Source organism: Vicia villosa, linkage group LG6 (genome assembly GCF_029867415.1).
Source record: "Vicia villosa cultivar HV-30 ecotype Madison, WI linkage group LG6, Vvil1.0, whole genome shotgun sequence".
Lineage (NCBI taxonomy): Eukaryota > Viridiplantae > Streptophyta > Magnoliopsida > Fabales > Fabaceae > Vicia > Vicia villosa.
The window spans coordinates 151,319,671-151,337,351 of NC_081185.1; the positions used below are offsets into that span (position 1 = coordinate 151,319,671).

Sequence of the window (17,681 nt, forward strand, 5' to 3'; positions counted from 1 at the left end):
TCACCAATATGGTCCGGCTAATCATCTCATGTGCATGAAACATAACTGCCAAAGTAGCTGAATATATGAAACCATTAAAAGAATGAATGAAAACTACGAATGAAAAATATGAATATAGCCGGGTTCAAATATCTTGGTTGAGGAGTGAGGACAAGACAAGTATAGGTTCAAGGAATTAAGTTCTGATCCATCTATCTCAGCTGGTCAAGCTGAACAAGTTGCTTATCTATAAAATCCATTCAAAATTTGTAACCACACTCAGTGGCTACAATTTATTGCACCCTAAAGCTCTAAACCAAAACCATAATCCAGCATTACAAAGAAATGTTATATAAGTCTTGATTCAAGCCTTAATCGAAATCAAAATACTGAGTGTAATCAATCATCTCTTGCCAAAAGCCTTCCAAAATCTCTACAGCTATGTCCCTAGCATCGAGATTATCATTGTGCTGTAAACTTGCAATCTTCTCCTTCCCTCCACACCCCTCAACCATTCCCTTGTAAGCTTGATCTGCATTTAAAATGTTTTTCAATCCATTTAAGCAAGTACACACAATCATTGGATCTGCGCAGGTCAAGAGGTCACAAAGTGGGGGAATGCATCCTCCATTCACCAAGGACCTAATGCAAAAAGAGAGATGTCTAAGTCAGTTTAAGGAAAGATTTGTTGGTAGGTTGCATGCGTGTTAAAATAGTAATTGCAACCTCTAAACTTACAGAATTTGTTCTGGACTTCCATTACTCGTGATATTCAAAATCGCCTCTGCTGCATCCTTTCTAAACTCAGATTCAGCCATAGTAGAATTAACCAAAGCATTAACCAAACCAGCAGCAATGACAGCCTACACAACAAACCATCGAAATGATATGAGTTGTTATACATTTTGTTTACTCACTACTATACAGCAGGAAAGTTATTGTTTATACCTGGATTTGAACTGCAGTCCTAGTGAGATTTGATATTAGCCTCAAAGCTTGTGTAACGATGTTTATATTATTTTCTTCCGTAAAAAACGATTGAAGCCAATCGAGATCTCCTCCTTCAATTACTCTCTAAAAATACATGCCAAATTTATTAGCAATAAATCGATTTTATTTTGAATATTAAAAAAGAACAATGACACAAAACTATGCTAGATCCTTATTTTTACCTGAGCATAATCATGACTCTGAGCAGCAATCTTTGCTAAAGTTAGCAAAGCTGGCTCGAAACACTCTGGCATTGGTAATCTGTAAAAACAAGACAAAATATTTGAAAAATGACTAACTTCAACTTATTGATTTTTGAGTAGCGTATTGCAATGATTTACTTGATCAACCCAATCAGTCTTGGACAAATTCGTGCGCTATCCACAGCTTGGATCATATCTGGTGAACCTTTGCTAGCAATCAATGAAAATGTTATACATGCATTCTTGGTAACTTCTTTATCAGTCCTCATCATCAAGAGCTGCTTTAATACAAACATGTTTAGCCGTATCTGAAAGAAGAAGAAAAATTAGGATATGAGCATAACAAAGTGTCAATTAATTATTGAAAGTTTTCCAACCTTGTCGAAAACCTCGAGGGAAGGAGGATCTCCACGGCAGAAGACTGATAATGCCAATGAAGCCTGTTTCAGGATAGTTAATCGTGGCTCAAGTGGATTCTTCAACAACTTCCATAATCCCTCGAATGCGCCACTTTTAACAACAGCATCTCTCGTGGTGGTAGAATGACCAGAAATGTTGCTTAGTGCCAGTATTGCCTATCAAATTTGAACTTGTGTAAGCAATTACTTAATTAGACAATAAATAACTATGTAGCATTCATTTATACAATTGTACCATTTCTTTTATATCATCTCTTCCAGTCTCAAGACTATACACAAGTGGGGGAATGGCAGCATGTTGATCAATTATAACCATTGTTTGCTCTTCATTTCCTCGGGCAATGTTGGCGAGACACTGCGCGGCTAGAAGTCGTTGTTCATAGGTATTCCCATTTGCCAACAAATTAATCAAATAAGGCACAACAGCATTTTGCTTAACTACCTCTTGAATGACAGAGGTTTCACCTGCATGGTTTAAAGTTAAAATTATATAAGGCATAGTTAAGAACGTGTGATAATTAAAATTGAATTACCTTGTTCTACTAGCATATTCAATCTTTTAGTTGCTTCACGTTGTTTATCAAGTTCATCAGAGATCAACCACCCAGGTATTTCACTAATTTCGTCTTTCTAGCATCATTAATAACAAAAAAATTCCACTGTTAATTTTCAACTCAGATCAACACAAGTTCAAACACGACAACTTACATCATTAATTGATTTCATAATTCTTACAGCATCAAGAACAAAATCTTGTCAATATTACGGATCAACACAAGTTCAAACACAACAATCTACATCATTAATTGATTTCATAATTCTTACAGCATCAAGAACAAAATCTTGTCAATATTACTGATCAACACAAGTTCAAACACAACAATCTACATCATTAATTGATTTCATAATTCTTACATAATCAAGAACAAAAACTTGTCAAAATTACTTTCAACTCAGATCAACACAAGTTCAAACACAACAACATACATGATTAATTGATTTCATAATTCTTACATAATCAAGAACAAAAACTTGTCAAAATTACTTTCAACTCAGACCAACACAAGTTCAAACACAACAACTTACATCATTAATTGATTTCATAATTCTTACAGCATCAAGAACAAACACTTGTCAAAATTACTTTCAACTCAGATCAACACAAGTTCAAACACAACAACATACATGATTAATTGATTTCATAATTCTTACATAATCAAGAACAAAAACTTGTCAAAATTACTTTCAACTCAGATCAACACAAGTTCAAACAAAACAACATACATCATTAGTTGATTTCATAATTCTTACAACATTAAGAACAAAATCTTGTCAATATTAGTGATCAACAATAGTTCAAACAAAACAACATACATGATTAATTGATTTCATAATTCTTACATAATCAAGAACAAAAACTTGTCAAAATTACTTTCAACTCAGATCAACACAAGTTCAAACAAAACAACATACATCATTAGTTGATTTCATAATTCTTACAACATTAAGAACAAAATCTTGTCAATATTAGTGATCAACAATAGTTCAAACACAACAACATACATCATTAATTGATTTCATAATTCTTACATAATCAAGAACAAAAACTTGTCAAAATTACTTTCAACTCAAATCAACACAAGTTCAAACAAAACAACATACATCATTAATTGATTTCAATAATTCTGACAGCATTAAGAACAAAATCTTGTCAATATTAGTGATCAACACAAGTTCAAACACAACAACATACATCATTAATTGATTTCATAATTCTTACAGATCATCAAGAACAAAAACTTGTCAAAATTACTTTCAACTCAGATCAACACAAGTTCAAACACAACAACATACATCATTAATTGATTTCATAATTCTTACAGAATCAAGAACAAAAACTTGTCAAAATTTCTTTCAACTCAGATCAACACAAGTTCAAACACAACAACATACATCATTAATTGATTTCATAATCTGATAAGAACTTACGATCTTCTGATAAGAGCTTGCTTCCTTTTTGTGTTTGTAGTTTTCCCTTTTTCTCTTGTTCTTCTCAATTCTCTTCAATTCAGCTTCAGACATTGTTTGCAACAAGTGTTTGAACAAATGTTTCTGAGAAGAAAAATGAGAGTTGTTACAAGTTTTGGAGAGATGGGAGAATAGATAAAGATGAAAAATGATAACAAACTTTTAACTTACCAAGCAAGTTTCAAAATGAGAAGTGAACGACGAATTTTGAATTTTGTTAAACTTCACTACCAAATGCTTAGTTCTACGCGCCCATTTCTCCACACTGTTTCTAATTTTGCAATATTAAAATATCATTTTTGTTTTGTTTTTTTTTATGGTAAATGATTTTTGGAAATAGCTTATTTGTTTATATTAAAAAATATATTGTTAGTTTAATTAGTGCAGAGTCAATTACTAATATATTTGACTAAACTTTTTTAACTTTATTAAAGATATACCCAATATGATAATGTCTTAATTCCAAACACTTAATTATTTATTTTCAACGGCATAATTTGTCACATACAGTGCCATGTACTATTTTTCTATAATAATTGGTTCTTCTAACATTATAATCAAACCAGCTGCACACTTCAAAATCCCCCTTTCTCTAATTTCAATCAAATCCTTCCACCACTCCGACACCTTCCTTCCCCGTTAAAAATTCTACCACCCTTCATCACATATTTGACACCAAAAAAATGAAACCATAAACCTTTTTATCCACTATACCTTCCACACCACCATTTTCCTAACAAATAATAGCTAAACTTGTCTAGCCTTCGCACTTCTAAGACTTCATTAGCCTCCTCGAAATAAACATTCTCTGAGTTTTTAATCAACATCACTCGTATCCCTATAAAAATATTTGAAGTAAAGACTAAATAAAAAACAATATCAAAAAGAGTCCTGAAGAAGGAAAAGAAATAAGTTGATAAATATGACAAACGTATTTAAGTAACACAAGATGACCTTCAATCAATCGATTTTTATTTATCCACTCATAAAGTTTCAATTTGATTAACATTACCATATAATGTCAAAAATAAAATTGTTATGGAACTTTAACCATATTGGCACTAACCATTAAACTTTTTTGAAAGTAATTTTCTAATCTAAATATATGTTTGAAAAGGATTATGTTCACCTTCATAACTGTTGGAAGCAACTCGAGGGGTCAACGAGGGAGTACTTTATTTGGGACACACATTTTGTGAGAGACACACCACATCTCCACCTAAAACCTTAAGGTGATAGGTGTGTGGGTTCTCTCACTTATAAAATGTTCATTCTTTCGTTTTTTAACCAATGTGAGACTTCTTTCTCACACTTGATTCTCAACAATAACTCTCTAATGTTCTTCCAACACTTCTCCCGAGTTAACAACATATCATCTACGAATTGTAGATGAGAGACTCAAGCCTGAGAAACCAAATCTTCGCCTAAGTAGTAACCTTTGTACAAATCGACTTTAATTGATGATTTTACCATAACATTCAATCTTTCAACTGCAAAAAAAAAAAAAACATGAAAAAAGATAAACGGTATCTTTGACACACACTCCTTGTGAAAAACTCATTTTTAGGACTACCATTGACCAAAATCAATTTTGTTACAATGTTATGCATTCTATGATCCATTTTCTTCATTTAACTGAAAAATCGCATTTTAGCCATCACGAAGTCCAAGTATTCTCATTCAAATTAATCATACACATTTTTTAAATCCCCTTTGAACATTTGGGTCTCATTTTTTTTTTTTTTTCCGAATCATCCACTAACTCATTTGCCACAAAGATACCATATATGATTTGTCTTCATATCACAAAATTTTATTAAATCTCTTAGATTAGAGTTTGTGTGTTTGGTGGTAATTTTGCGGTGTTGGTTAATGGTCCTCAAACTTAAAAAATTAAGATTCAAAAGGTTCTTAAACAATGAAATGCTTTAGAGTCCATTTATCCGATTTAGAGCTTTCTCACCATAAATATGCTACAATATACTTAGAGATTTTAGAGTAAAAAAGTATTACTATAGTATATGGCTAAAATATTTTCAACTAAAATTTTGTTAACTAAAATTGAATTCTTTAGTAAAATAAATTGTGAAAGTATCCCATAGATATAAAACGATATAAAGTCTATTTATTTAGTTTTGTTTATAAATAATATTTATAAAAATATTTGATTAAATATTTTTAAATAATTATAATTTTTTATTTAGTGAACATTCCGTTCTCCCTAAATAATTTATCCGGTACCCTTATTAGTTGGTCCACATATGATATGCTTAACGTGTTATTGTAAGACTTATTTGAATAGAATTTTTCTTAATCGATTTACAAATTTACAAAAACAACTCATGATAATAATGGGTCGAGTATCAGCTTGATTTTTTTCCACACATATTATCTCTTAGCATTTGTTTGAATATTAATTTTCTCTTTAATTTCTCAAATCAAGCATAGGATACTCTCTCTTTTTACGGTTTTTCCTTATTTCTTCATGGGAATGAAATTGTTTTTCGATTCCTAAAAATCCTAAATAATATGGATATGGATCCTCTCTATTTTTTAAAAAAAATGAAGTTTTTATCACTATTATTTTATGTATATAAAGTTAAATAATTATTAAATATATGTCGCAAGAGTATGTTGGTGGGAGTTAATATTTCTCATTCTTGGTTAAAAGAGACATCTTTGGTATTAAATTGTAATATGGACAGTCTTCCGTTTGTGTATTTGGGACTGTCCATTAGGGGTGATTTGCGGAAACTTAATTTCTGGAACCCGGTGGTGGAATCTATTAAGAAGAGTGGAAAAAACACAACCTTTTGATAGGTGGGCGATTGATTTTGATAAAGTCTGTTATGTCATCTATTACAGTTTAGTTTATTTCTTCAAGGCGCCCACATGTATCATTTCTACTCGCGAATCTTTGTTTAATGCTTTCTTTTGGGGAGGTAGGGAGGCTAGGATGAAAATGGCGTGGATTGATTGAGATTCTATTTGCTTGAGTAAGGAGAATGTAGGGTTGTGTGTGAGAAGGTTGAGGGAGTTTAATGTGGTTTTATTGGGGAAATGGTGTTAGAGGAGAGGGGAGGCCTTTGGTTTAGAGTGTTAGCTCAGCTTTATGGAGAGGCATGAGGACGATTGAGGTATGAGATAGTTGCAGGATCTCTGTGGTGGCAGATTGTGAATAGGATTAGGCAAGGGGTTGGGATGGTCGATAAAGGGTGGTTGCTAAATAATATTGAGGGTTATGTTGGCAATGGGGTAAACTCCTTGTTTTGGAAGGATCGTTGGTAGGAAAGAGGACCGTTGATGAATCGTTTTTTAGTAGACTTTTCGAATTATTGGTGGATAAGGATATGTCAGTAGAAAAAATGTATTTCTTAGGGTGGGGTGGATGGAGGTGCATGAAGATGGCGTATGAAGTTGTTTGCATGGGAGGAAGAGATGCTGAGGGAGTGTATTTTGTTGTTGCGTTATGTGGTTTTGTAGGTTAATGCTGAGGATTCGTAGATGTGGAGCATACATGTTTCAAAGTGTTATAATGTGAGCGACGCATATCACTTCTTGACAAAGATCATTGATGACCCTCTTGTAATTGTCTGGGAGGTTAGGGATTGCATCGATTTTTCAGGGGACTTGTAAGGATCACTACGATCAATTTATGTCGTTGGGTGGTCGAATAAAGGAACATATACACATATTTCATATTATTTGGGTAGATGATGTTTGGTTACTATGGAAAACGAGGAACCATCAGGTTCTTTAGAATATGAGTCTATCTTTGATGAATATTTGTGAGAAGGTTAAACTTCAAGTTTTCTGGTGGATAAAGGCTTACGAGTCATCTTTTAGGATTGAGTATCAGGTTTGGAGGAGTAAGCTGCCTCAGTGCATTCTAAGCAATGAAGGCTAGTTTGGATTTTAGTTGTCTTTGTGTGACTTGTGTTGATTTATTTTTTATTGGAGCAAGTCTTTTAGTACTTCTTGCGCTTGAAAAGTTGTTTTGTGGTTAATATAATTTTAGTTTAGTAAAAAATTATCACATATGACACCCTAGGTTTGTTAGCAGTGCATTCAACGGTGAGAATTGGTGTGCCAAGCGCGCTCCCGGTTTCGCTCAGACTTCTAGCTCCCCGCAGGTGCAAGGTAAGATGTGGTAACTTCACCCGTAGCAGAATAGTTCTCCACATATCCCTTTTTAGACTGAAATTCGGTTTCCAATCCGTAAGAAGCATCAACATATTGTGGATGGTGTAAGGCCCCTTCATTAACACAATTTCTTTGTCTTGAAACGATTGGAATCTCATGATAAAGTAACCCTCGTCGTTGTAATACAGGTCCACAATTTGCACATAGTTCCATGTTTTGAGCATAAAATTCTTCATAACATTCATCATTTGTTCCTCTCCAAGGACATCAAAATCAATGCAGACTCCTAGAATTTCACCTCGGATGCGATGTTTTCATGTTCAATTTTAATCTCCACTTCCCCCATCAACAATCTCCGGCGCCACAAATTCGATTGTTAAATCATTAGCAGAATTTTTTTTGTTGCTTATCACGTCCACCCAATGTTTAGTTGTTGGTTCATCTTTCCTCTCATTCACTTTGCTCGATTCAGGTTCTAGGGTTTTTGGCTTTTCCATAGTTCGAATACTTTCTGATCGATTGCTTTCATGGTTTGAACCCTTTTAGTCCTTCTCTTCTAGATGTGAGCTTTATCCCCGTGTGGCTGAGACGTCTTTTTTGGTCTTCTCCTCCGACGGCAGTTCTCCGTCATCTAGATTGAAATAAGAAATTTGAATTTTATTTTAATCACCTAAATTTGATACGTGTCTAACTCTCAAATCGGATTAGTCGGTCTAATAGACCGGATATTTTTGGTGAAAACAAAAAAAAAACATAAAGTTTATATTTAATTAATTTTTTTAATAAACAATATCTATAAACATATTTGATTAAATACTTTTTAAAATATTATAAAAAGGTATAACCATCTTTTGATTTAAAAAAAAAAACAAATTTTTTATTATTTTTAAAATAGTGAACACGCTGGTACTTAGAAAAGTTATTCGATATCGATAACATGTATGGTTTTAATTGAAAAATATATTGAATAAGATATATTGATACTTAACATATGCTTACATATCTTAAAAACCTAAATAATAAACACAACTTCCATTTTCTAACATCCGCTGCTGTTTATCAAAAAAAGAAAGAAAACATCCGCTGCTGTTGCTGTTGTAAATGGTTATGGTCTCCGACCATTTTTCATTTTTCAGTGTACAATTAAGAGAATTTCTTTGTAGACCCCGTATAGGGAGAACCTCTACCGAAAACTTCGAAATATTCATGTTTTGAAGATGTATCTCCGAAGTTTTTTTTTTTTCAAATTTTTTTAGAATTCGGAGATGTATCTCCGAAAACAACAATTCGGGGGTGTTTTCGGAGATACATCTCCGAAAACACCAATTTCACAATTTTTGTGTTTCGGAAATGCATCTCCGAAAGATGCAGAAACTTATTTCTTTTTCATTTTTCTAAACAATGTTTAGTCATATATTCTATATAACGACAATGCTTAATCTAAACAGTGTTTGATATAAACTAAATATAACACGCAATATTGAATAAAATACTAATATTATAAATATAAAAAAAATAGTGTACGGATAAGTCAGAAATATACCGTCCGAATACAAAAAAGTCAAGACTACAAAATAAATAGGCAATATCTACTGAGTATGCCTAACCCTAACTCCCTGAGATCCCATCTGCCTGGTATATGTCGTCGCACCACCCGCGTCACCGACCATCCTAACTACGATGGCAACCGCCTCTGGACCACCCTGTTCGATGATACCTCGCTCCAATGCATCCCGCTCAAGCATCTCTATCCGTTGGCATATCGGTAGGAGATCAGTGGCATGGTCATCCTCAGCCTGCTGGTTTTCCAAGATCTCCTCATATGCTGGCCTAGGAGTTTCGGGAGCGTCGGGTGTCATCAGAGGATATGACATCCGATAGAACCATGTCACGTACCCCTCCACACAGTGCCACTCATGAGTGGCCTCCATACGTCGATACTCCTCCGGGACCAAATGATGCGCCTAGTCCTCAAATATAGCAGTGAGGTCCACTCGGGTAACTGTGTCTGGAGTAGCCTCGAACGGTGACCTCGGTATCATTTGCACACGTGCAAACTGCCTCATGCACCGTTGCGGCAGATACCTCACTATGGTGTTGGCCCCGCATGCCAACCATCCAGAGTATAACGTGATGCAGTCGAACGAGACAACAACATTGTAGTCGTTGAATGGCGTCCAACGGATGTCATCGTGAGTTATGCGGTAGAGGTACCCGCGATATGGTCCCACTACGTTGTTCCCTCTTTAGAGAACGTATCGGGCGGCCCTGGGCATCGCGTCATCGTACGCAGGATCATTGGCGAAGTTGTGGATGCGGGGGAAGTAGGAGATGATCCATCCCTGAAACACAAATACGATAATATGTTCAAAATAAATACGAACCATAAACAAATGTTAAAAATAAAACTAAATAATTAAAAAGAAACATACCGTCAGGAGTGTGGAAGATCCAGTCAACAGTCTGGTCCTCCAGTTGGAGGCTTCATTCAGCTTCTTGTATAGGTATACCAGAATAGTTGACCCCCAATTCCACTGGTCAATGGTACTTAGGTCGATGAAGTAGCGGAGATATGTCATGTCAACGTAGTTTGCACTCTTGTCCACAAAGAGTGCAAATCCTACAAAGAACATGAACCACCATCTCAGAGCGCAGGCACGATGATACTCTATAAAAAGCTCGTCTCCCTCCTGCTCGGACGATGCTGCCGCCACGAAGTAGTTCTCATACAGCTCTCTCAAGCTGGAGAACCGGGTATGGGCCTCATTCGTCGTCTGACACTCAAAATCAACAATGTGTGGGTCCATACCCAAATAGTCGACCATCCACTCAATAGTCTCGACCCGCTGTATCCGGAAATGGTGCAACAGCCTCCCTCTGATCGACAGGTGGGGGAGGCAATGAACATCGTGCAAGGTGATCGTCATCTCTCCCACAAGAAAGTGGAAAGAAGACGTATCCTTGTGTCATCGTCCACGAAAGCCCCCTGCATGTTGTGGATGATAGTAACATACCCAGTCATGCAAAAAAAAACATGAAAAATGATAAACGGTATCTTTGACACACACTCCTCCTTGTGAAAAACTCATTTATAGGACTACCATTGACCAAAATCAATTTTGTTACAATGTTATGCATTCTATGATCCATTTCCTTCATTTAACTGAAAAATCGCATTTTAGCCATCACGAAGTCCAAGTATTCTCATTCGAATTAATCATACACATTTTTTAAATCCCCTTTGAACATTTGGGTCTCATTTTTCTTTTTCTTTTTCTTTTTCCATTTCCTTCGTTTCACAAAATTTAATTAAAGCTCTTAGATTAGAGTTTGTGTGTTTGGTGATAATTTTGCGGTGTTGGTTAATGGTCGTCAGACTTAAAAATTAAGATTCAAAAGGTTCTTAAACAATGAAATGCTTTAGAGTCCATTTATCCGATTTAGAGCTTTCTCACCTTAAATATGCTACAATATACTTAGAGATTTTAGAGTAAAAAAGTATTACTATAGTATATGGCTAAAATATTTTCAACTAAAAATTTTGTTGATTAAAATTGAATTCTTTAGTAAAATAAATTGTGAAAGTATCCCATAGATATAAAAAGATATAAAGTCTATTTATTTAGATTTGTTTATAAACAATATTTATAAACATATTTGATTAAATATTTTTAAATAATTATAATATTTTATTTAGTGAACATTCCGTTCTCCCTAAATAATTTATCCGGTACCCTTATTAGTTGGTCCACATATGATATGCTTAACGTGTTATTGTAAGACTTATTTGAATAGAATTTTTCTTAATCGATTTACAAATTTACAAAAACAACTCATGATAATAATGGGTCGAGTATCAGCTTGATTCTTTTCCACACATATTATCTCTTAGCATTTGTTTGAATATTAATTTTCTCTTTAATTTCTCAAATCAAGCATAGGATACTCTCTCTTTTTACGGTTTTTCCTTATTTCTTCATGGGAATGAAATTGTTTTTCGATTCCTAAAAATCCTAAATAATATGGGTATGGATCCTCTCTATTTTTTTAAAAAATAGAAAACTTTATCACTATTATTTTATGTATATAAAGTTAAATAATTATTAAATATATGTCGCAAGAGTTTGTTGGTGGGGGTTAATATTTCTCATTCTTGGTTAAAAGAGACATCTTTGGTGTTAAATTGTAAGATGGACAGTCTTCCGTTTGTGTATTTGGGACTGTCCATTAGGGGTGATTTGCGGAAACTTAATTTCTGAAACCCGGTGGTGGAATCTATTAAGAAGAGATTATCTTGGTGGACAAAACACAACCTTTTGACAGGTGGGCGATTGATTTTGATAAAGTCGGTTATGTCATCTATCACAGTTTACTTCCTTTATTTCTTCAAGGCGCCCACATGTATCATTTCTACTCTAGAATCTTAGTTTAATGCTTTCTTTTGGGGAGGTAGGGAAGCTAGGAAGAAAATGGCGTGAATTGATTGAGATTCTATTTGCTTCAGTAAGGAGAATGTAGGATTGGGTGTGAGATGTTTGAGGGAGTTTAATGTGGTTTTATTGGGGAAATGGTGTTAGAGGAGAGGGGAGGCCTTGGGTTTAGAGTGTTAGCTCAGCTTTATGGAGAGGCATGAGGACGATTGAGGTATGAGACAGTTGCAGGATATCTGTGGTGGCAGATTGTGAATAGGATTAGGCAAGGGGTTGGGATGGTCGATAAAGGGTGGTTGCTAAATAATATTGAGGGTGATGTTGGCAATGGGGTAAACTCCTTGTTTTGGAAGGATCGTTGGTTGGAAAGAGGACCGTTAATGAATCGTTTTTTAGTAGACTTTTCGAATTATTGGTGGATAAGGATGTGTCAGTAGAAAAAATGTATTTCTTAGGGTGGGGTGGATAGAGGTGCGTGGAGATGGCGTATGAAGTTGTTTGCATGGGAGGAAGAGATGTTGAGGGAGTGTATTTTGTTGTTGCGTTATGTGGTTTTGTAGGTTAATGCTGAGGATTCGTGGGTGTGGAGCATACATGTTTCAAAGTGTTATAATGTGAGCGACGCATATAACTTCTTGACAAAGATCATGGATGACCCTCTTGTTCGTGACTATCAGGTTTGGTGGATGAAAGTGGTGTCATTGAAGGCTAATTTATTTTTTTGGCAGTTATTTCGTACTTGTTTATCGATGAAAGACAATTTGGTTAGAAGTCATATCATTAGTGCAGAGGAGAAAAGTTTCCCTTTGTTATGTGGTTTAAATGAGAATCGGGATTTTGTCAAAAAAAAACAACAAAAAAATGAGAATCGGGATCATATGCTTTTTCGTTGTGAATTTTATAGTAATCTCTGGTTGTTATTGTCTGGGAGGTTAGGGATTGCATCGATTTTTCAGGGGACTTGTAAGGATCACTATGATCAATTTGTGTCGTTGGGTGGTCGAATAAAGGAGCATATTGTTAGCTGGAGATTTCGATCGAAGTAAATGTTCTTTGAAGAATTGGAGTTCGAAGAAGAATGGCTTCTGATGGCCATTCCTGAGAATAAATGGCTCCTTATGGCCATGTTCGAGGATGTTATTTAAGTTGAAGTAAAGATGATGGGAATCGAAGCTGAATCAAGATAAATTGTCTTTAGGACTTAAGCATTTTCTCGAAATACAAAGAGTACTGAAGCTTGGCGTGTTTCATAGCATCCTCGTCAAAGATCACGTTGCCACGTATCGAAGGAGGATTCAGGCGGGAGGATTTGAATTTCGAAACATTTTGTATATCCGAATGAAGACAGATGGCGCCCCATGGATTCGAAGCGTACGCATGTGAGCAACGTGGCGTTTCGTTAGTGTAGGACCGTTAGGGTCGAATTAGTATAAATAAGGGTCTTAATATCAGGATCCAGTGTGTTCATTTTATACAAATCACTCACAAAATCACTCAAGTATCAAGTGTTAAGAGAAAGAGTTCGCTGAGAAATGTACATATGACACCAACACCATTTTAAATACATTTGTATTTTTCTTTATTCAAGTATCTTTCTAGTATCTTTATCTTTCGTTCAATTTTATTTCGAAGCCTTTTTCATTCACCGTCACTTTACATTCTTGTACTTTACATTTCTGCAATTTACATTTCTTTTACATTTCGTCAAGTTTATATTTACTTGTATAACGAGTTTATTTCGCAAGATTATTCATACGATCACACCATAAACAAGTTTCGAAGCCAAAACAATAAATATGTACCAAACCATCAGAAAAGACAACTTTTTGACTATGTCCTAGGATCAATCTAGTCGATCCTGCGAGTAACCAAAGTATAATTTATAGTTTGGAGGACTAGCGGTTGTTTACTGGAAATCACTGTAAACAAATTGGCACGCCCAGTGGGACAGTATCAAACAGATTGTCATTAATTTGTTGTTTTGTTTTTGTCTAGAACATATCAAGACCTTGTATGAACCTTAGGAACGGTAAATTAACCAACAGTACGCCACCGATTCCTAAACGAAGGTAGGACAATAAAATGGTCCATTCGACCAGTGGAAGGTGATAATTTTGTGGTGTTGGTTAATGGTCGTCAAACTTAAAAAATTAAGATTCAAAAGCTTCTAAAACAATGAAATGCTTTAGAGTCAATTCATCCAATTTAGAGCTTTCTCACCTTAAATATGCTACAATATACTTATAGAGATTTTAGAGTAAAAAAGTTTTACTATAATATATGGTGAAATATTTTCAACTAAAAATTTTGTTGATTAAAATTGAAGTCTTTATTAAAATAAATTGTGAAAGTATCCTATAGATATAAAAAGATATAAAGTCTATATTTATTTAGTTTTGTTTATAAACAATATTTATAAACATATTTGATTAAATATTTTTAAATAATTATAATTTTTTATTTAGTGAACATTCCGGTCTCCCTAAATAATTTTCTTAATTGATTTACAAATTTACAAAAACAACTCACTCGGATCACTAAACAAATATTAGTGTTGGCACCGTATATTATCTCTTAGCATTTGTTTGAATATTAATTTTCTCTTTAATTTCTCAAATCAACCATATGATATTCTCTCTTTTACGGTTTTTCCTTATTTCTTCATGGGAAATAAATTGTTTTCCAATTCCTAAAAATCCTAAATAATGTATGGGTATGGATCCTCTCTATTTTTTTTAAAAATAGGACATTTTATCACTATTATTATTATTATTATTATTATATATATATATATATATATATATATATATATATATATATATATATATATATATATAAAGTTAAATAATTATTGAATATATGTTGCAAGAGTATGTTGGTGGGAGTTAATATTTCTCATTCTTGGTTAAAAGAGGCATCTTTGGTGTTAAATTGTAAGATGGGCAGTCTTCCGTTTGTGTATTTGGGACTGTCCATTAGGGCGGCTAGGAAGAAAATGACGTGGATTGATTAAGATTTTGTTTGCTTGAGTAAGGAGAATGTAGGGTTGGGTGTGAGAAGGTTGAGGAAGTTTAATGTGGTTTTATTGGGGAAATGGTGTTGGAGGATGTTGGAGGAGAGGGGAGGCCTTTGGTTTAGAGTGTTAGCTCATCTTTATGGAAAGGCAGGAGGACGATTGAGGTATGAGACAATTGCAGGATATGTGTGGTGGCAGATTGTGAATAAAATTAGGCAAGGGGTTGGGATGGTCGATAAAGGGTGGTTGCTAAATAATATTGAGGGTGGTGTTGGTAATGGGGTAAACTCCTTGTTTTGGAATGATCATTGGTTGGAAGGAGGACCGTTGAAGAATCGTTTTTTAGTAGACTTTTCGAATTATCGGTGGATAAGGATGTGTCAGTAGAAAAAATGTATTTCTTAGGGTGGGGTGGATGGAGGTGCGTGGAGATGGCGTATGAGGTTGTTTGCATGAGAGGAAGAGATCCTGAGGGAGTGTATTTTGTTGTTGCGTTATGTGGTTTTGCAGGTTAATGCTGAGGATTCGTGGGTGTGGAGCATACATGTTTCAAAGTGTTATAATGTGAGTGACGCATATCACTTCTTGACAAAGAGCATGGATGACCCTCTTGTTCGTGACTATTAGGTTTGGTGGATGAAAGTGGTGTCATTGAAGGCTAATTTATTTGTTTGGCGGTTATTTCGTAATCTTTTATTGACGAACGGCAATTTGGTTAGAAGACATATCATTAGTGCAAAAGAGAAAAGTTTCCCTTCGTTATGTGGTTAAAATGAGAATCGGGATCATCTGCTTTTTCTTGTGAATTTTATAGTAAACTCTAGTTGTTATTGTCGGGGTGGTTAGGGATTGCAACAATTTTTCAGGGGACTTATAAGGATCACTATGATCAATTTGTATCGTTGGGTGGTCAGATAAAGGAGAATATACACATATTTCATATTATTTGGGTACATGATGTTTGGTTACTATGGAAAACGAGGAACCATTAGGTTTATTAGACTATGACTCTATCTTTGATGAATATTTGTGAGAAGGTTAAACTTCAAGCTTTCTGGTAGATAAAGGCTAACGAGTCATCTTTTAGGGTTGGGTATCAGGTTTGGAGGAGTAAGCCTCCTCATTGCATTCTAAGCAATGGAGATTAGTTTAGATTTTAGTTGTCTTTGTGTGACTTGTGTTGATGTATTTTTTATTGGAGCAAGTCTTTTAGTACTTCTTGCGCTTGAAGAGTTGTTTTGCGGTTAATATAATTTTAATTTAATAAAAAATTATCGCATATGACACCCTATGTTTGTTAGCAGTGCATTCATCGGTGAGAATTGGTATACCCAGTGCGCTCCCGATTTCGCTCAGACTTCTAGCTTCCCACGGGTGCAAGGTAAGATGTGGTAACTTCACCCACAGCAGAATAGTTCTCCACATATCCCTTTTTATACTGAAATTCAGTTTCCAATCCCTAAGAAGCATCGACATATTGGGGATGGTGTAAAGCCCCTTCATTAACACAATTTCTTTGTCTTGAAATGATTGGAATCTCATAATAAAGTAACCCTCGTCGTTGTAATACAGGTCCAAAATTTGCATATAGTTCCATGGTTTTAGTATAAAATTCTTCATAACATTCATCGTTTGTTCCTCTCCAAGGACATCAAAATCAATGCAGACTCCTAGAATTTCACCTCAGATGCGATGTCTTCATGTTCAGTTTTAATCTCCACTTCCCCATCAACAATCTTCGGCGCCACAAATTCGAGTGACAAATCATTAGCAGAATTTTTGTTGTTGCTTATCACGTCCACCCAATGTTTAGTTGTTGGTTCATCTTTCCTCTCATTCACTTTGCTCGATTCAGGTTCTAGGGTTTTTGGTTTCTCCATAATTCGAATACTTTCGGATCAATTACTTTCATGGTTTGAACCCTTTGAGTCCTCCTCTTCTAGATGTGAGCTCTCTCCCCGTGTAGTGAGACATCTTTTTTGGTCGTCTCCTCCGACGGCAGTTCTGTGTCATATAGATTGAAATAAGAAATTTGACTTTGATTTTAACCACCTAAATTTGATATGTGTCTGACTCTCGAATCGGATTAGTCGGTCTAATAGACCGGATATTTTTGGTGAAAAAAAACATAAAGTTTATATTTATTTAATTTTTTTACAAACAATATCTATAAACATATTTGATTAAATATTTTTTAAAATATTATAAATAGGTATAACCATCTTTTGATTTTAAAAAAATTCAATTTTTTTATTATTTTTAAAATAGTGAACACGCTGGTACTTAGAAAAGTTATTCGATATCGATAACATGTATGATTTTAATTGAAAAATATATTGAAAATAAGATATATTGATACTTAACATATGCTTACACATCTTAAAAACCTAAATAATAAACATAACTTCCATTTTCTAACATCCGCTGCCGTTTGTCAAAAAAAAAAAAAAAAAGAAAACATCGGCTGCTGCTG

The 17,681-nt window shown here is 34.5% G+C and overlaps 1 protein-coding gene across 1 annotated transcript; it reads right to left on the reverse strand.

Annotated features, from left to right (window-relative positions):
• Nucleotides 1-350: 350 nt before the first annotated feature.
• Nucleotides 351-17,088, reverse strand: LOC131615001 (importin subunit alpha-4-like). The gene is made up of 9 exons (XM_058886522.1): nt 16,891-17,088; nt 2,125-2,221; nt 1,827-2,056; nt 1,550-1,747; nt 1,311-1,480; nt 1,152-1,230; nt 928-1,053; nt 718-842; nt 351-621 (listed from the first exon to the last, which is right to left on the reverse strand). The coding sequence occupies exons 1-9, from the start codon at nt 17,086-17,088 to the stop codon at nt 351-353; spliced, it is 1,494 nt and encodes a 497-aa protein (XP_058742505.1).
• Between the last annotated feature and the right edge of the window lie 593 nt (nt 17,089-17,681).

What these genes read in the sequence shown, in the direction of transcription:
- LOC131615001 (XM_058886522.1), bottom strand. Translation starts at nt 17,088, where the DNA reads ATGGAGAAACCAAAAACCCTAGAACCTGAATCGAGCAAAGTGAATGAG. An exon ending in ATGAAGACATCGCATCTGAG is followed by an intron (nt 2,222 to 16,890) that starts GTGAAATTCTAG and finishes TAATGATGCTAG; the next exon opens with AAAGACGAAATTAGTGAAAT. An exon ending in GGACTGCAGTTCAAATCCAG is followed by an intron (nt 843 to 927) that starts GTATAAACAATA and finishes TTTGTTGTGTAG; the next exon opens with GCTGTCATTGCTGCTGGTTT.